Below are 19,906 nucleotides of genomic sequence, written 5' to 3'. Positions count from 1 at the left end.
AGATTCGAGCACCTTCACAGGTAAAAGTCATTGTGAAACCTTCTTCTGTCATTTTCGATTCTCAAAGCTTCTGTTGAATATCGACACTGCATACTATGGGATTTTCATTGAAAGCCGCAAATGACTGAAAGAGCAAATGAAAGAAAAAGAACACAATTTCGAAACTACTGTCCCGCTTGACTGGGCATGGATTTCATTCTCATAGTTTGCAAGCAAAGCTGAGAGTGACATTAATTTCCCTTCATTTTCGTCTATTTTTAGTCAATGGAAATGACTTTTATTAGCACTGATTGACACAAGTGAGAAAAGCAAAGCGTGCTAAGATGGAACCGAAATGAATGCATGTTCGTGGATTACATTACTCGTATATTCTTCCCATATGAAAATAACAAATTATACATGAATAAATAAATAATTCTGTAGTATTTCAATTGATGATTTTTTTATCAATACGCAAAAACAATAAGTATATTTTTAATAGAAAAATTGATCTGCACGTATGGTCAATCTATTTGCTAAAAACTATTTCTGCCAGACAGTCCGGTGATATTTTGAGCACCCTTTGACGCCGGTAACCGAACACCGCTACAAGCAGAGCACGCATAGGACGATCGTTGGCGAAAGACCAACGAATGGCAACAACGTCACAATCGCGGCGCAGTTCTTGACAGTATCGTCAAGCGGAAGGAGCTCATTGGCCAGTTTAGTAATACAAACGAAGAAGACACAGTTTGTTGCTTCGTAAGCTCAATTAAACAAATCTTCCATACGCTTTCGATCGCGGAATCAGCTCAGGGCGGTGTAAATCTGTGATATCTTTCATCTGTCGATTAGAAATGGCCGGTTTGATCCAGCGACACGGTGCCATTGTAGTGCGGCGATTTCTCACTATTAAGAAAAGTATTGTGAGTATTTTATTTCTGCAAAGCGAAAATAGTACCTTACATAACGTCAATTGACCTTTCGGTGCAGCCCCACAAGTGTAACGAAAAAGTAAAAAAATGTTGGTGAAATCTTATCACTGGTGCGCGCTGCGCGTTGGATATGTACCTACCGGTTTACAATTTTTCGGGAGGTGTGGTTGTGACGGAAAGTAGATAGATACAACAACAACAAAAAAAAATAACCGGTCGCACCAGAATAGAACAACTTGTTTTCAAAACATCACTGATTAGACGAACACACGCGTTGCCATAGGGAATCGTCGTTTGACAGTTGTGTTTACCAATGATTCTGGCGATCGCAGTAAGCGCTGTGTCCTGGGTTATGCGAACGAATTTGAAAAACGTGGTTTATTAATTGGTGTGGTATTTGTTTCTTGCTTTCTGTTACATTACGTCGGTGAACTAAATCGTAAACATAAATGAAATAAACATGTTTGTTTCTCTTCAGAAGCCACTTGTTTTTTTTTTTCAATGAGATTTATTCGAAGTTTATTTATTCAGTTCTGTTAAGTGATTTGATGATCGTATGAGGAAAATTCTGGTTTTCGCTTTCTTCTAATTCTCATGACGTTTTCGCTTGAGAAAACTGAAACTGACCCAGAGTAGTTCCATCAATTTACGAAACTGTGTTTCGTTCGCACTTAGTAACGAAGATCTGAGCAACCCCGGTATAAGAATTAGGTTCGAAACTCGATTTTTCAGTTCAACGACGTTGAAACTATCGTCGGAAACCCCCGTTAGACCTGGCATCAAGCGAAATAGACATTAAAAGAACGCGTGTAGATTGACTGAATATTTAATATTTGACAGACAGAAATATTATCACAAGACTCGTTTTGAATCCCTTTCTCGGTAGACTCAAAATCCATTAACCGCTGGCCGTTTCCACACGGGCAGCCAGCTGAACAAGCTAGTCTCCTTCAACCTGTCCGACATCGGGGAAGGCATCCGCGAGGTAACCGTCAAGGAGTGGTTCGTCGCCGTTGGTGACACCGTGGAGCAGTTCGACAATCTGTGCGAAGTGCAAAGCGACAAGGCTTCGGTCACCATAACCAGCCGTTACGAAGGAAAGATCGTTAAGTTGCACCGGCAGGTGGACCAAATTGCGCTGGTTGGCAGTCCGTTGCTGGATTTCGATGTTGAAGATGCGCAGGACAGTGATGAAAGCAGCAGTAGCAGTTCCGGTTCCGATGAAGAAGTACAGGAGCAAGCGGTGGCAAGCGTAGCCGGAGGACATGGTGTGAAGGTAGCTCTAGCTCCCTGTGGAAAAGTCCTTGCGACGCCGGCCGTTCGTAGGATAGCTATGGAGCATAAGGTCGACTTACATCGGGTAAAACCTAGCGGTCGTAACGGGCGTGTACTGAAGGGAGACGTTCTCGAGTATCTGAACATCATTCCGGAAGGAACGGTTAAACCTCATCCCACGTTGCAGCGGACATCACAAACTCCTAGCGCAGTGGGAGCAGACTTACGCCAACAGGAAATCGTTGTGCCAATCAAAGGAGTTGCTAAGATCATGGTCAAGTCTATGACTGAATGCCTAGTAAGTGTAGCTTAAAAAATAATTATGTCACCAATTGAACTAAACTTTTTTAACATCGTAGAAAATACCTCATTTTGCATACAGCGACGAGCTTGACGTTTCCAGATTGGTCAAAATCCGAGAGGATCTCAAATCCGAAGCTCAAACCCAAGGAATTAAGCTAACCTATATGCCATTCTTCTTGAAAGCAGCCTCCAAGGCACTCAAGCAGTTCCCCATTTTGAACAGCACCTTCGACGCAACGAACGAATGTCTCATCTACAAGCCGTACCACAACATCAGCATCGCAATGGACACTCCCCAAGGACTGGTGGTTCCGAACGTAAAAAATGTGGAAAGCAAATCTATCCTGGAAATCGCATCCGATCTCAACTCCCTGCAGGAACGAGGCGCCAAAGGTTCTCTGACGCCAAATGATTTCGCTAACGGCACCTTCTCTTTGTCCAACATTGGAATGGTAAAACGGGTGCCAGTCAAAAAAACCACTCATTCGTCTGATTCTGTTTTTTTGTTGTTGTCGTATTTCAGGTCGGTGGAACCTACACCCACCCGTGTATTCTAGCACCGCAGGTTGCAATCGGAGCGATCGGCCAAACCCGTTTGCTGCCTCGATTCGACGCTTCCGGACAGGTAATCGCCGCACACATCATGGCTGTCAGTTGGTCGGCCGATCATCGTGTCATCGATGGCGTTACCATGGCGAGCTTTTCGAACGCGTGGAAGAAACTGCTTGAAAATCCGCACCTGTTTTTGTTAGATGCAAAGTAGGCGCTGCCCGTCAACTGTCATCAGCATGCTCAGACGCAGAGACAGGAAACGATTGCATTTATAAGTGATTCTTCAAAACCGTATCTACAGGAAATGAAACCAATAATGCATTTATAGAGTACTTTTTGTTTTGTAGGAGATTGACACTTGTTTAGTTTAGGATTGAACCGTTACCACACGTTAGACGTAAAACGTTTCGCTGAACAACGGTGTGTAAATAATAGGAAATAAATTAACTTCATAAAAAGTTTAATTGGTATGACTAAACGGTGATTTTTTGTCTAATTATATGTTAAAATATTTAAAACAAACAAACAAACAGCAAAACTAAACACAATATTGCTTTGGGCTACTTCACATTCGTCTGAAATCTTGAGGATAAAACTTTCAGTTCTCTTAGTTTTCCGGGCTGGTCGGGAATTGAGCTTCGGATATGGCGGTGTTACACCAGCAGTGGAATGAACATCATTATTTCTTTTTTTTTTGGGTACGTTGGTTTGAAGAAGAGTCCAATATTTTCCAAATTAGCTTTGGCAGAAGAAAATCACAGGTGCTGGCCCCAAGAACGATACGTTTTCTGCCCTTCTTTTGGTTGCAGGTGAGATTTCGGTTGACCAACGAGATCAGTTTTGGTAGGTCAACGATAGGAACTCCTCGCGCCGTCGAAGGTATTCTCGGTAGCGGGTTTCGCCAAACCTGCAAGAGTGATATGAATTTTAGTGGAACGAAAAACTGAAAGTATAGAATTTCTAATAATATTGTTTCATCTTCCGATGCCGAAATACGTACTCCTGAAAAGCGATAAATTAGAAGAGGAAACGGTGATGATTTACCTACTTTACGGAAGGGCGACGACTTAGCAGACTTCCATGGGTATCGCAGAGTGGGGAAGGAGTAAGGTCTAGGATTCGCTCTTAGCTAGCGATGCGTCCATTTGTATATGAGCTTGGCAGGCCCATTTATACAAAGGAATCATATAACAAAAGTCGCTAGAATCATAGCTTAGAGATTTTGTGATTAACGAAAAAACCGCAAGGAACAGTCCTGCAGTCCCAAAAGAACTTTTGACGTGGGACTCTACAACTAAAGTCAAACTCGCTGTTAATTTTTGTTTCAATAATTTAGGCAGTAGTTTTTCTTTGTTTTTCATTTATTTGTATCTATGCGAAATATACATTCGAAAATTATTTCAAAAGAGGTTAAAATGCCCTGAAAAGGACCTAAATATAACCACTATGAGAAGTAAAGTCGAAACTAACACTGTGAAAAGTTAAAACACATTACAGACTCTTTCTTGGTTGATTATTCATAATTATAATTATAATTATGATTACACAGAAAGAAATGATGAATTTAACAGCTGACATAATTCTAAAGACGATACAATTCATAACTACTTAACTTCTCTAATGATGCAATATTCCATTCGTACAGAAATTTACTGTCTCCGAGTGTAATTTGCACTCGGCTTGCGACTGTGTGAATTTATATGCACGGCTCAGTCGACTAACTGGTGTGCTTTGTGGTCTAATGTTTTTCGGTTCAAGTCGCGTTGTTGCTGTCGATCTTTTGATTTTTGTTCCATTCGTTTTAAAGCCATGTAATTTTCAAATCACATAATTTTACATGTTCTTTATGTGCATTTGATTAGATGTAAAATCACAAGAATTTTTCGAACTGTGTATTTATTATCCCAAATTATTTATTCCAAGCGAAGAAAATGAATCCAAAGAAGAGAGAATTGGTTATAGATTCATAAAAAAAAGGCGGGTGGATAATGTCGCAGACATAATCGGATGACTTGGATACAAATAAAATGCTAGAACTGAATTCTGGACCTGAATTCTAAAATTCAATTTTGATGCCAGATTCTGGAACTGAATTCTGAACCAGGACTCATGAACCTATTCTGAAACTGTATTCTAGAACTAAATTCTGAACCTGAATCCCAACACTGAACCGTCGACTGAACTCAGGACCAGTTTATAAATTCGAATTCCGAGTTCAGCTCCGAAATTCAATTCTAAAATCCAGATTCGGAATTTAGTTTGAAAAAATCTACAGAATCTAGTTCCTGAATTCAGTCACACTTCAATTGTAGTAGTAGTAAATTTCGGATCCAAATTCTAGACTAAGTTCATTCTGCATTCTGCGTTCTGAACCAGGATTCTGGAACTGAATTCGAGACTACACACTTAAAAAAAAACCCTGTGGTTTTACATCTTATTAGATGCACATAAATGGAGCGTCGCAGCTCACGCAAATTTACGTGGAAGAACATTAAATATTGTGTCTAAAACTCCATGACATGAAATTCATTGAAATAAAAAAATAGAATACTGAGAGCAACCATCGCGACTTGAACCGAGAATCATTGGATCGCAAGTACGTCTGTTAATCGACCGAGCCACAGAAGCATGCATCTGCTTGGCTGGTAAAAGGTGCATTTAAATTCATACAGTCGTACCTGCTAGCAGTACCAGTCGAAACCAGTAAAATTCAAGCTCATCTAACATTAGGTCATTACAAATGAGATTTTCCGTCATTTGACAACTTAGGTCTGTATGAATTACATCGTATGAGGGATTAAGTCACCTGTAAAATTCAAGTTTTTTTGGTGTGTAGTCCCTGAATTCAATCACACTTTTAGAATTGTAGTACTGAATTTCGTATCCAAATTCCAGACCTGGATTCTGGAACTAAGTTCTGAACCTGAATTCTGGAAACACAACAGAATTATGGAACTCAAATCAATTTCAGTTCCAGTATTCAGTTTTACAATTCTGGTCCGATAGCATAATCTTTCCCTACGAGAACAGTAAGCTGCTGAATACCGAATGAAGACCGATTTTTATTAGTTTCGATTTTAATAAAAGTGCAATGGTTTAAATAGAAATCCACCAATATTAATTTTAAATTTACCGATGGGAGCTTCGATGTCGTGATTGATTTTTAACACTTTAAATTGTGTATCAAGGACTGTTTATATTGAATGCTCCAGATATCCATTAGGTATCTTAAGGGCTGAGGCCAGTGTGTTTTAGGGCGTTTTAGAGAGCTATATTCACGCTTCAAATCTGATTCATTGACTTTAGCGCTCGGGTAAGTCCTTTTTTCTGAAGGAAGAATTGCATAGCTGAAAACTGAAACTTTCAATTTGTTCATTGAATATCTCGCCTTCAGAAGCATGGATCAAAGATCTTTCCTGACAATGTCTAGATAATTTAATTTAGATGCGATTAGTGCATAAAAACATAGGGGTTGTCGCGATGTAAATGGAGTGTAAGTTATTTTTGTGAAGGTAAGTCGATTTCTATGTCGGCACCATTTTAGTTCCCTGGTAACGTAACGAAACATGAGTGAGAAATAAAATCAGCTCAAAAAGGCTGCCAAGCAAGCGGCAGCTTTCTTGGATTTTATGTGATGTAGTCAAACTTGTAACCGAAAATATCAAAACTTTCTTGGCCACCCGGCCACATCGAGAGTCATTTTTCACATTTGCGAGAGAGAGCACAGCGAGCCACGTGGTTTTACGCGACCTACAGCGAACTTTTTTTTTGCTGACTAAATACATCACATTTTATAATGCACAGATTGATTTTTCTGACTAATGCAGAATTGTTGGCAGCTCTGATCATTAGTGAATGGACATCGGTAATCAAGGGATACAGTTTATGTTTACATCCTTTTTGTTCGCTTGTGCTAGCCTTGCTGTATCACTGCACCAGTGTAGCGCAATTTAAAAACGGAAATTCACCATTGGAATTCAATTTTTTTGTTTCAAAATTATTAGATTTCGTTCATTACATTCTTGCATTGTATTGACGTAAACATTTTCATGTGCCAGAACATATGTTAACAAGGTAATACCTACAATCTAAAATATCTGTGCAATACTTTTATTAATTCATTTCCTCTACCGAAGACGCTAGTGTTAATAAAAAATTTGGTGATATTCTTGAATTATTTACAAAATATATATATTTTTATTTTATGCTTTAATAACTTTTACTTTTTATTAAAAATTAAAGATACAAATTAAATCAAAATTGAGCAAAAATGACTCAAAACTTTCTGAAAGAATAAATTTAATACCTGCCAGCGGGCCAACTACACTCAGTGGTTTCGTTTTAAGTGAGAATCTCTTGTTTTTGTTTACATTCCATATGTAGTTACCAAGGCTATTGGTAACTGTTTTTCAAAATCAATAATTTACCAACTTGTGTTGCCAATTCCAACATTTTTTCAAGCGATTTCGTTTTGACATTACCAGTTACTGAGGAATAGTTAAATTTGCGATACAGTTTTGATAGTCGAGTGGCAGGTCGTGTCGTCGGTTAAACCAACGACGCAACCTGCCACTCGTTATTAAAAATTGTATCACGAATTTAACTACCCCTCAATAACTCGTAATGTCAAAATGAAATCGCTTGGAAAATGTTTGAAACTGGCAACTCAGCCTGAAAAAACTCTTGATTTTGGAATAACAGCTATCGTTGCCTTAGTAACATTTATTTACTTTAATCTTTTCACAACAGTTGAAAGAGCAATTTGAATCTAAATCTTGTTAAAAACGAAGGTTGTTCCGCTACGGAGCAGCATTTGGGGATCGTACGGCTCCTTTGCACCCGTCTAACATGGGTATATATTCGTATAAGGAACAAATCAGATTTGACGTAGACACGTATTAGGAAATATTCGTAATAAAAACGGTTATGTGCCCTAGCACAAAATTTGGCTAACCCCTAAATGAATATTCGTAGGATTTATCTTCGCTATCGTAATTGTACATAATTTATTAGATCTACTGATACCATACCGAACTTCGCAATGGAAGATTAAGGAGACATTCGAATATCAGAAACTTTTCTAAACAAAAATATTAATCGACATATTAATGCTTGCCCTGACTTTGTTTCTGGGCGTGTCTAAATTGATACTGAATTCAAGTGAAAACTCCGATATAATTCGTATCTAATCAAACAAAACAATGGCCCTTATTACCGGTATCACAACACGGTAAAAATTAAGTGAAGTGAATTTAGGTCCTTACTACGGAAGTCGCTTCAGCGACTAAAGTAATTACTTGGATGAACTTGATGTCATTATGAACATCACGCCACCAACATTTTGTTGAAAAAATTAGTTTATTCCACTACAATGATCATTTCGCTATGCGTGGCACTGGTAATGATAAATCCATGGAATCAACTTTTTAAATACATTTTTTTAGTGTTATTTAACCTTGATCTTTCGCTATAGGGACAAAACCTGTTCTTTTAATAGCTAACAAATTAGTCAACCGATATATTTTGGCTACTCTAATATATTTTGGCCCGGTGATCATATTTTTGGTTGTTATCAAAATAAAGTACGTATTTATACCTAATATGTTTATGAATGATCTTTAAAGTTCGGAGGCATGATGTAATTTCTTTTGATTACAACCAGAAATATGTACGCCTAGCAAAATATATTACAGTGGCAAAAATATCTCCGTTACCCTACATGAGATCAACTGTTAAACCTGGCTCTGGTGCAGGATAATTCTGTAATTCGAAATAAATAAAAATGTTCAATTCGATCGAAAAGGTTACTTTCAAACCAGTGTCGTATAATTCTAAACTCTTCTGGAAAGGATAGACCAAAGCATCATTTTAAAATCAATATCTTTAGATAAAGTTCCTGGCAGTTGCAATTACTTATTCCACATTCGCATAGGCAGTTGCTATTCACCCCGATTCTGTATTTCGTTCGAATCGGATTGTTTCGATCGAATTCAAAATTTGGCATTCTGTAGCTCGATCGATTCGAGTTTTCCATACAAAAACATCACTCGATCGAATTAGAGAATGCCAATTTTTACATTCGTTCGACAAAATCCGATTCGATCGAAATACAGAATAGAGGTGATTACTTAATCCACATTCGCATAGGCAGCCAATTCTTGATCACATTCTCGATCAATTGCAGTCCTCAAAGAACCATATTTTTTCCTATTTTTTACCGGGTACAATATTTTCGAGGTTATGATTCTATCGATTTGCCTCGTGAGATCTTGAAATTCAATTGAGCTTACTGCATTAGTAATATGCATTATGCCCTGATACTTATTATTCTGTCGCGTGGTGTCAGGTGTCATATTTGGTTTCTGAAACGATCCGTCATAATAAAATGCCAAAGTAACATTAAGACTTTTAAACCATGCGTGAAACTTATCCACTACATGTTCTGACTAGTTGATTCGTTCCCCGCAAGATCTAGTCGAGACTCAGAATAATGAAACCATTCACTAATATATATTCTTTCCTGCAGAACATTTAAATCACTAGGAAAAACCGTTTTGGAGTTATCCGACATTATGATTTATTTATTTACAACGGGTCTAGTAACTAGTTCGTAGCAACCTAGTGATGCGCAAAAAGAGTAGCAACGTTTTTCCGGGCTCAACCAGCGAAGCTCCCACTACAGGCATCGAGCGTGGACCATAACCGGAGATGTTCCCCGCGGCTCCAAATCACCAAAAACTGCACCCGAACTCGAATTTACCAACACACAGCACCACTCCGACTACAGGAATCCGTTCCTATCGCCTCGTTTCAAAATTTAAAAAAAAAATCGGTATTTGCGCATTAGAGGCCGAAGTGAATAAGTCATCAAAACCAGTTCCAGCGAGATCTTTGGGACTCACCAGAAACAAGCAAGGGTTCATCAATACTGTTCTCATATAAAATGATCAGCATCGGAAAATAATTCGAATGGTCAATATTCTGGTATGGAGAAAACTAATTCTTGTTATTATCATTCATTAGTGGCATTTAACGGTAGAAAGCTAGTGTTTTCGTAGATTTTTAAAATTCTGGCATTCATTTGCTGGATTACATTTACGATTAATAACTCGTCATGTAACCTATACCAGAATGAAGAAAGTATTAAACGTTTTCGAGATCTGAAATCCGGGCACTCTCAATTCTACAGATACACTTTTTCAATATCACCAGAATGCTTTGTTAAAAAAAATCTTCTCAAACGTGGCAAACAAGCTGCAATATTGCATTTCAATGCTATCGAAAATTGTGCTGCTCGAGTTGTCGAGTCTGGCTGGCGGTTCTACTTGAATAGATTTGAGATATTAAATTTCATATGCACATAGATTAGCAATACACTTTATACTCACTGTATAAAATCGAACGCGATCGTCGAATGTTCCGCCTGAATGAGCGCCCATATCGACCACAGAAAGTGAGATGCCAACGCAAACTGGTTCACCTGCACGTACAGCCGCTCTACATCACTATCCGTGCTGGCATGCCCACGGAACTCATCCAGGTAGACCCTCAGCCATTGACACTGAAACGCTTTGTCCGGGTATCGGTCGTAATCGATCTCATCGATTCCTAAAACCACCAACAATTATCCAACAATCCAAAACTTAAAACAAAAAAAAACTTACCTGCAAACTCAGTAAAATGATTGCCAATATCGAAAGCTTGGTGATTGTAGGCGGCATACTCGTAGTCGATGAACGTCACTCGATTGCGCTCCCTGCAGTAGATCACGTTCCCTAGCAGAAGATCGTTGTGGCAGAAAACGGTCGGACTAGCCAGACGAACAAGTTTCCCGTACAGATCGTTAAAATCACGTCTCAACTCCGTCACACTCGGAAATATTTGAGATATCCTGGAAACAAAAAACAACACAAACAAATAGATCAATTTTATCCGCAACAAAATCCATTTCGCCTAGCCTTAAATCGTTCGAAATCGATCACATCGACGCTGTGAGCGCCAGTTTGCAGCGCAATCGCAGCAAGCGACGCACGTTGCCGCAGTGATGCTACTGCGCAAAAACGTGAAGCGAAGAGCCACCACAAACGAATTTCCAGACATGACACTCACGATCTTTTTCTGGCGCACATCACGGTCCTCCATGAAACTGGCAACAATGGTGATAAACTGGTTGCACTGTTGAGTTCCCATCATCACATTTTTAACACAAATGTCAAACCGTGAGAACCTTTCGATTCGTTAGCTCATTTGTATATATTGAGATTTTTAGTACACTTAATATATTGTTTGTTTGTTTAATAGCGAGAGGACAGATTACAGAAGGTATGAATTATACCAGTTAAGTGGGAGTTACATTGTATACTTTTCGCGTTGGAAGTAAAGGTAGCTCGGAAAGCTCGGAATTCCAAGTGCCAAAACAGTAGATTTCCGACATTCCATTATGTACTACGAAAACAGTCAGAGTAGATTGCATAAATATTAAAAAATCAAAATCTACGGTTGACGATTATATGGCAGAAATGAGCATGATGACCTGGCTTTGGATGCCTATTTTTCGTGCTTTTCCGTTTGTTTCGTTTTCGTTTTAACAATTTAATTATGGTATCGAAATGAGTGACAATGTTGACATTTGATTCTGCCCTACTCATGGCACACTTTAATTGAAATGATAATGCAATTAATCTCGCGCTCCACCAAGCGGTGAGTGCGGTCATTTTAGAAAGTACCGGGTACGAACCAGAATTTTTTAAATTATTGTAGGCACATACATGTCTTTATTATTTATCTTTGGAGCCACGTCACTCACCTCGCATGCTTCACCGGATCGCTGAAGGTTTGTGGAATCAGCTTCAGAAACTGGTTGAGCTTGGTCGGTAGCATCGGTTCCCTTCCGCTTCCGTTCTTTCCGTCGTCGACTTTGTGCATCTGAGCCATCCTTTTGGCAACCAGGCGCCACACGCATTCCTCCCGGCAGCTATCGGGCGTCAACGTCACTCCCGGCACGTACTCGTACGCTAGCCCATTGCGAAAGGTCGCATACAGTGCCGGTGCATAACCGTACCGGTGCAGCAACTGGATGTTCTCCGTTTCTTTCCTCCGGTCAATCAACAGGTCGGTTTTGTTCCCGTACACCCGAATCAGCACAACGTCCCCCGGGCTGTCGAGGCTGCTATCATCGTTGTCACTTTGGTTGTTGTTTTGATTGAAACATCCGACCAATTTGTTGGTGATTCCGTCGGTAAATAGCTGCGAAACAGGAAATAGCTAAACATTAGCAGTTGATAGGTGTTTGTTCGAGAATGACCCTTCCCAATTGCGGTTGTGCGGAATCGACTTCAAACATTTGAGCTTTCTATGATTGAACGAAACCGATAATCACTTCGATTAATTTCTGACGTTTCGAAGCGTCAAAGTATTTACGCTTCTTTTGTCTGATAAGACCCTGTCATATGATCTTTGAAATTTCAATTGTGGAATTTCGTTTGTCGGCGTGAGATTTAGTTTCTCCTTCAAATTGTTACCTAAACATACACTATCCGTTATCTTTACTGTTTCGTAATGAACTTTATTGTTTGAGCGTAATTGCGTTTGTTTTACATTGATGAATCAGTAAGTTAAAAAAATTCTACGTGTGAAGGACAGACATACGACTTGAATGGGAATGGAACTATAGTGGTCCAACACGGTTTCCGAATGACACCTTTTCCTGAAACTGTTATATTCAAAGTCGAGACAAATGAGAAAAAAAAATTTTTTCTTGCATTTCTTATGTCGTTTTTCATTGATTCCACTCACTCGGTGCCAGTGTTTTGCTTGCTGCTCGCGAAAGAAAACGGGTGCAAAATAGTTACCCGAGAATTGCCCCGAAAGTGCATTTTTTTCGTGTGGTGCAAATCAATTTGGATTGCTCGTCTGCACGAAAATTGCACGAATCGAGCAAAACACTCCACGAGTGTTCTCAATGATTAACGACATTAGAGATTACTTTCAGACATGCTTTGAAAAATGACTTCGATAATTTTTTCTAAAATTTCAAATTGTGTGACTCACTTTAGTTTTTGGTAAACTCATCAAGACATCAACAGTTTGAATTTGAAAAATATGCACATAATTGTGAAACACTAACGTTGCTAATATATCATCGTCAATCGCGTTCAAGAAATATTTATTCCGTTCGTAGAGATTTCTGTTCACGACCAGCGAAATCGCAACCTAATCTAATGTTCATCGAGATATCATATAATTCAATTTTCAAATAACCTAGTGAGAAACATAGAATGGAAACAAAAAGCATGCATCCAGCGAGCGACAAGCACCTGTTTCGTTGACAGCTGGCTGCGAAGTTGAAGTGAAAATTGTAAGATGGCATATATTTATAGATTCCCTTTTGTGCGAACGTTCATGCGATGCAGCGAAAAATCATTAGAAATGACATTATTTTGGTCAGCTGGGATTGGTGGATAAAAATATGCTATTGAAATACTGCAACGACGTTGCCATACATGATTAAGTTAAAAGTTTCCGAATCGATTGGTTGTTAAATTATAACAATCCATCAACAAATGATTGAGTTATTAACGTCCAAAATTATGACAGAAAAAGGTTACGCGGTTATTTTTGAAACTTTTAATTGACACCCGCCCCAGTATAGTGAAGATTAAGGCATTTTTAATGCCAAAACAATCAATTTGGACAAGAATATGTATCGATTTCACATTTTTATAATCGACTATTTTCAGTGAATTCAACTACAACTACACATTTGTTTAGGATGTGGTATTTTTCGACTACAACCATTTTAAGAAAATTGACAATTTACTGCAAAAAAAAAACAAAGTTTTAATACAATAAAAATTTAAAAAATCTACCTAACGGTGTGATAAGATAATTTCGGACGCGAATTTTTACCACAAATTCATTCAGGCTGATTCGGTTAGTTCACTTTAGCGGGCTTCAGGGCTTACGTCGTATATTCTGCTACAATCCTAAAGTCAAAAGTACAAGTGATAATACATTTGATCTTAATCATTGGTCAGTTTCTGACAAAAAAAGCGTTTCAACGGTTACGTCACTTACACCATTGTATCTCCAGAACAGTCAATCGAAAATCGAACTCGATTCCCAACCCAAGAGTAGCTTTTAAATGAGCCTAGACTTGTTGAAATCGGTACAGCCATCTCGGAGAAAATGTAGCGAACAAAATTTTTTTACCGTTCTGCAGGAAGAGACAAAAATATATTCTGTTATAAAAAGGTATTAGAACTGCTGGAAAAATCCAGTCGATTTTTACAAAAATGTTTTTTCGAGATGATACTAAATCTCGATGTTTTATGCTTCACCACCCCTTATGAAAATTCCACTAAGTGGATTAAGAAGCGTTTTGCCTTTCTCATATAGAAAGGCTATGCAATCACTGTGAAAACCGTCTTTTGGACGGAGACCGAGTGTCATATACCATTCGACTCAGTTCGTGGAGATCACGAAATGTCTGTGTGTGGAAGTGTGTACGTATGCGTATGTATGTATGTATGTATGTGGGTATGTGACAAATAATGTTACTCGAGGTCGTCAAATGGTGAGATAACTAAGTCCTCACAAGTTCCTATCTCATGCCTTCCCGAGCGTCTATGATGACATTTGGCCAATAGAACGGCGTCGACTGGGTGCTATCGCCTTCTGCGTTAGTAGCAGAATGAGAGGGTGCGAAATGGCTTGTAGGTTGAAGCCCATCCTAAAGTGCAATGTTTATCATAGTATATTACAACATATAACTCTGTTGTTTATTACATTATGTATTATTATTATTATTATTATTATTATTATTATTATTAGAAGAGCTTAACTTACACTGCCACATTAACTGTTATATTGTATCATAGCATATTATTTCATATATTATCGTCTTACATGTTTTTTGTCCATTATGTTATTATATAATATGTTTTATGGTATTATACTGCATTGCATTATATCATATTATATTATATTATAATATATTATAGGGTTTATTATGAGTAGCACTACGTACCTCTGCGCAAAATATAAATTTGTTTTCCTTATAAGTTATCATTTTTAAAGTAATCTTTTAACTAAATATCAAGGTCGTCACAAGGTGAGCTTGGTCCTCACTGGTTCCTGTTTCATGCTTACACGTGTGTCTGTGGTGACAATTGGTCGATGGAATGCGTTGATGGCAGAATGAGAGGATGAGAAATGACATATAAATTCAAGTAATATAATATAATAGCTTATCGCAACATATCATTTTATTCATTCTATTATTTATTATATATTTCATTGTACTATTGTTTTTTATTATTATTTTCATTATTATATTTATTGTTATTATTAATTTGTCAACAATAATAATAACATATATTATTTTTATAGATGTGGATATTATTATTGCTATTAGAAGAAAAATATTTTACTTCCTGCAATATTGCAAAGATAGAAGAGCATTACTGACACTCTACATTAACTGTTATTTTATATATTGTTTCATAATATATTATATAATATTCGTTGACATTGTATTATATTATATTAAATTATATTATATTATATTATATTATGTTATATTATATTATTTTATGTTATATTAATTTCAGTACACTATGTTTCATAGTATTTATCAATATAAAACATTTTGCACGGGGGCGTAAAGGGGAGGGAGCATCAGGGCATCGGACGAATTGATGACTGGACGAGGGATTGTGGATAGCCAGTCCAAGTCACTTGAAGGAAACTTGTTTCCTTCTGAAGGTTTGAAATGAGTCTGACGCGCCCTTCTTAAACAAACCATCAGGCGGGTTCAAGCATGTATAGCGATATGCTTCATCCATGCACTGGATATTATGGTTGGAAGAGCATCTTTTATTCCCGCGGAATACGAGTAAGTGACTCTACTTACATATCCGCCCAACCCTTGTTGTTCGCTTTTCGGTAACAGCTATAGTAAGAAGGTGAATGGATGGCTACTGTAAGTCTACCCGCATCCACTGGCAAGTCCTTGAACTGATGGTGGCTTCACTTCACATTACATCACATGTGACAAATAATGTCACTCGATTTTCTCAGAGATGGTTTAACCGATTTTCACAAACTCAGAAATTTTCACAAGCTAAGATGCAAATTGAAGGCCTTGAAATTCGTTCAAAAGTCCCCGAAAAGTTGATCCAGATCCGACTCTTGGTTCCGGTATTACAGCGCGAATAATGAAAAATGTTCAATTTCATGAGTATTTTTTCACAATCGATGGCGAAACGAGGTGCACATTTTTTATAAAACTTACTGCTTGTCAGTTAGTGAATATATAAAACTACTTTGGGTCCACGGTTTTCACTTCCGAAGGCACCGATAATAGTGGAGAAAGTATTTCAAAAACAGAACCCACTTTGATTTCTAAGCAACGGATTTTCAGGAATCATGATTCAAATTAAAGCTTTTATTGTCTTAAAAGATACTGTGCAATTCCATCCAGATCCGACTTCCGGTACCGAAGTTATAGTACAATGAGTGTCAAAACATTTAAATTGTCATTCAAAATGACGATGCAAAACTGGTACGCGACGTGCATGTGGCTTTGCTCCGTTCCCAGCGTGCTTTGTTGAATTTCGTATATTTTTATATTGGGTTGCCTATTATCTATTTTTTCAGGTGAAGTATATAAAAATTTGTAAATCTTTTATTAAATCGCCTATCTGTTAGTGTTATTAACAAAACATGATAACGATGCTTTTCTATAAAAGCACACTTATTGCCTTTCTCATATAGCAAACGCTTGAAAAATTGACTAGTGAAAATTGACCCAAAGGATTAAGTGTTCTATATCATTTGACACAGTTGAAGACAAACACGAGAAAAGGTCCTAAGTGCAAATGACAGTTTCTCTTTCTACTAATAGTACTGTTGTTGTACCGTTGAATTCCCGGCAAGAGAAACTGTCACTTGCACTTGGGACCTTTTCTAATGTTCATCGAGAGTACATCAAGTGGAGCAATGTAATGTGTGAGTATGTGTCAAATGTCACTCATAAAATAAAAAATCTAATAGTCCCATAGGTTTCCAAGGGGTAAAGTGTGTTTAAAATTGCACACCGTCATTTAGAGCGACGATGAAAAAAAGGTAAAATTCTTCTAGATTTTGCTCAAAACTGATTCAATTTGTAGGCTATATTAGTTACTTAACAAACGAACCGACTTCGGCTGTACTGGTTTCAAATTCAAAAACTCTAAAACGAGACTGTCAATTTTCTCAGAGATGATTTAATCGATTTCCACAAACAGACTCAAATAAAAGTTCTTATAGTCTCATAGGGTAAAGTGTGTTTAATCATTTAGTGCGACGATGCAAAATAAAGAAAGGTTATGTTAGTTCATACCCAAAGAAAGTTTCTAATTTGATTCAAGATTGAAAATAAAAATCTTGACAGAATCTTCCTGTGATATTTTTGATAATATAAGTAATATGAGAGAGGCATCATACTACTAGGTGGATTGAAAAAGGTTTTTTGAACTACTTCTGCTGATGTTCGGCTTTCCGTGCGTACACAGAGAAAAATATTTTTTCAAATTTACATCTTATTTAATGCATATATTTAAAACAAGTAACTTTACACAAAAATAGTTAAGTTTTTATTTCATTTTTCAATATACTTTAAAAACAAAACTAACAAACATTGATTTGAAAATGTAGTATTAGTCATTCCAATTTGCAAATCAATGCCTTCCAATTTAGTCGATGATGGTTTTCAGTTGAGTTTTCGGTTCCATTGATGTAGGCGAAGGCGAACATTATATGAGATATCACGTAGAAAATGAAATCAAAGAATGATTATCCAGTCGCTAGTGTCAGGATCACGAGTCTACAAAGTCCGTTTAATGATGGAATATAAATATTCAAGCACGTTCTATTCAATAAGGCCACGGACAGAGTTAGTGTTGTCTAGTGTTCAGAATTCAAACTACTTCACAAAGCCGGTTCGTTTATAATTCGAGAGACAGGCTTGTTCTCTATCTATCTTTAATATAAAATGCCAGTGATGGTGTAGTTTCCCTTGGCACACGATTATAACTACAATTACTGCCATTTTTATGACAACAAGTTAAGCTCTAACGGTTTCCTAGGATGACCTAAAATGCGAAACATGTATCGATAACGCGCGCGTTTACCTGCAAACCTGTTGCGATAGGCATGGTAGTCTCAACAATTTTCGCCCGATCAACAAGACAAAGTCAAACAAAAAAAAAAACACAGAGGTCCATTACCAACCTTGAACTGAACACTGTCGCTTAGCCAGTGCGGTCTGATAACCTTCAGCACATCGGTGGCCCCACGAATCACGTCACGCTCATCAACGGTTATATCAAGCTTCGGCACCTCGGACATTCTCGCTGCGATCGTAGTTGGCTATGTCCAACCGCAAACAGTTCACCAAGGCACCAAGAAGACACGGCCTACTTGCGACTCGAGCTGTTGATAACCGGAGCAAATATTAGCTGATTAACAGCACGATTCACAATTTACAGCTCCTTCGACAAGCCGATAAAGGGGAGGCCTTTTCGGTACGCTAACTCACTTATCACTAGAAACAATATTATTACTGCAAGATTATCTGCTCGGAAAGATTCGTAGTCACACAGAATTCAGACCTTATCCTTTCGATCAAAATAGTTCTTCACCTACTTCAATGACTCACTCGAATAGAATAGTGATCAAATTCTATTTCATTCTATCACTCACTAAAGTAGCGATTTGTTTTGCAGTAGTTATACACGTAATTGTAAACAAAGCACGTCTGCCTGCAGTGAACGACAAAAGCAAACTGATGATGATATACGGCCAGTAAGACCGAGCATGGAATGAAAAAACCACACCAAATCGCTGCTACCGATTGTGTTAGATGTTTGGAAACAGTCCGCTGCTAGACCCAACAGTGGCTATGTTGGCTAAAATAACGAACTTTGGTTACATCTCAGCGGATTCACACCAACACAAATGGCAAAATTATCACATTATCGTTCAGTTTTGTTTTTGGAAGTGAATCTTGATAAATTATGTAAAAATTGTACATTCCATTAACACTTAATTATAAGAATCTCTGCAGTGAAAATCAGAAAAGCAACAAGAACATTTACTGATAATTAAAAGAAAAACACTGCATATTTCTCAAACCGAATACTGCAACACATTCTTCTGCTTACACGCGTCTCGTGTCGAACGCAAGCGCATCGTTCGTGCAATGTATTAAAAGGCCCACGCACACCACAGCAGGCCATGTGATTTTGACAATTCGAAGGATGCATTTTTGGAAGCTCCGAGGGGAACGACAGCATATCTGTTATGCTGTCATTCCCCAGTTCGATTACAGGACAATATTATTGTCAATCCACAGTATTGTCAATACCGTCAAATTCAATTGGTTTGGTTCCTTGAGTCGGCATGTTTCGAGCAAAAAAAAATCAAGCGTTTGGAGCTTTGAATATTGCAACTACAGATAACAGATATACAGGCTCGAAAAAATTTTTTCAAAATCCTGTGTAAATTTCAAATATGCTGTAGGTTGGAAACACTACTGCCACCTACTCGACTGTTCGCCGCGATCTTTCAAAACGTTCCACTGCGTTCCGGAACGATAACAAAATCCTCCTGCATGTTGTAGAAAAATTCCAACTATAACAATTTTAACACTTATCACACGATTTCCCTAAGTGTTGAAGGCAATTTTATTTCCATGTCGCATAAATCACACGAGAATTCGATCGGAATAAAACAAAAACAAACTTGTCATTTTAACCAACAGCAAAACAAAAATCTAGCGTAAAGTGAATGTTATACCAAAAATTGTGGCTTATGTGAAA

General features: G+C 37.8%; 2 protein-coding genes across 2 annotated transcripts; one reads left to right on the top strand and one right to left on the bottom strand.

The window, feature by feature from the left end:
* The first annotated feature begins 614 nt into the window (after positions 1–614).
* Positions 615–3,522, top strand: LOC131426654 (lipoamide acyltransferase component of branched-chain alpha-keto acid dehydrogenase complex, mitochondrial). The gene is made up of 4 exons (XM_058589526.1): positions 615–905; positions 1,801–2,487; positions 2,549–2,944; positions 3,016–3,522. Exons 1-4 carry the CDS (start codon positions 837–839, stop codon positions 3,253–3,255), a joined length of 1,392 nt encoding a protein of 463 aa, XP_058445509.1. The 5' UTR covers positions 615–836; the 3' UTR covers positions 3,256–3,522.
* LOC131426655 (ethanolamine kinase) lies at positions 3,362–19,251 on the bottom strand. Its single transcript, XM_058589527.1, has 5 exons — positions 18,318–19,251; positions 11,851–12,290; positions 10,709–10,935; positions 10,433–10,652; positions 3,362–3,951 (listed from the first exon to the last, which is right to left on the bottom strand). Exons 1-5 carry the CDS (start codon positions 18,432–18,434, stop codon positions 3,879–3,881), a joined length of 1,077 nt encoding a protein of 358 aa, XP_058445510.1. The 5' UTR covers positions 18,435–19,251; the 3' UTR covers positions 3,362–3,878.
* Between the last annotated feature and the right edge of the window lie 655 nt (positions 19,252–19,906).

Source organism: Malaya genurostris, chromosome 1 (assembly GCF_030247185.1).
Source record: "Malaya genurostris strain Urasoe2022 chromosome 1, Malgen_1.1, whole genome shotgun sequence".
NCBI classification, from domain to species: domain Eukaryota; kingdom Metazoa; phylum Arthropoda; class Insecta; order Diptera; family Culicidae; genus Malaya; species Malaya genurostris.
The sequence above is the reverse complement of the archived record's forward strand: the minus strand, read 5'-3'. Positions and strand labels throughout refer to the sequence as shown.

Excerpts from the sequence above, each read along its gene's own strand:
- LOC131426654 (XM_058589526.1), top strand. The coding sequence starts at position 837 with ATGGCCGGTTTGATCCAGCGACACGGTGCCATTGTAGTGCGGCGATTT. Across the intron at positions 906-1,800 it reads TCACTATTAAGAAAAGTATT|ACTCAAAATCCATTAACCGC; the intron begins GTGAGTATTTTA and ends CTTTCTCGGTAG. Across the intron at positions 2,945-3,015 it reads CTTTGTCCAACATTGGAATG|GTCGGTGGAACCTACACCCA; the intron begins GTAAAACGGGTG and ends GTCGTATTTCAG.
- LOC131426655 (XM_058589527.1), bottom strand. The coding sequence starts at position 18,434 with ATGTCCGAGGTGCCGAAGCTTGATATAACCGTTGATGAGCGTGACGTG. Across the intron at positions 10,936-11,850 it reads GATCCGGTGAAGCATGCGAG|GATATCTCAAATATTTCCGA; the intron begins GTGAGTGACGTG and ends TTTTGTTTCCAG. Across the intron at positions 10,653-10,708 it reads TCATTTTACTGAGTTTGCAG|GAATCGATGAGATCGATTAC; the intron begins GTAAGTTTTTTT and ends TGGTGGTTTTAG.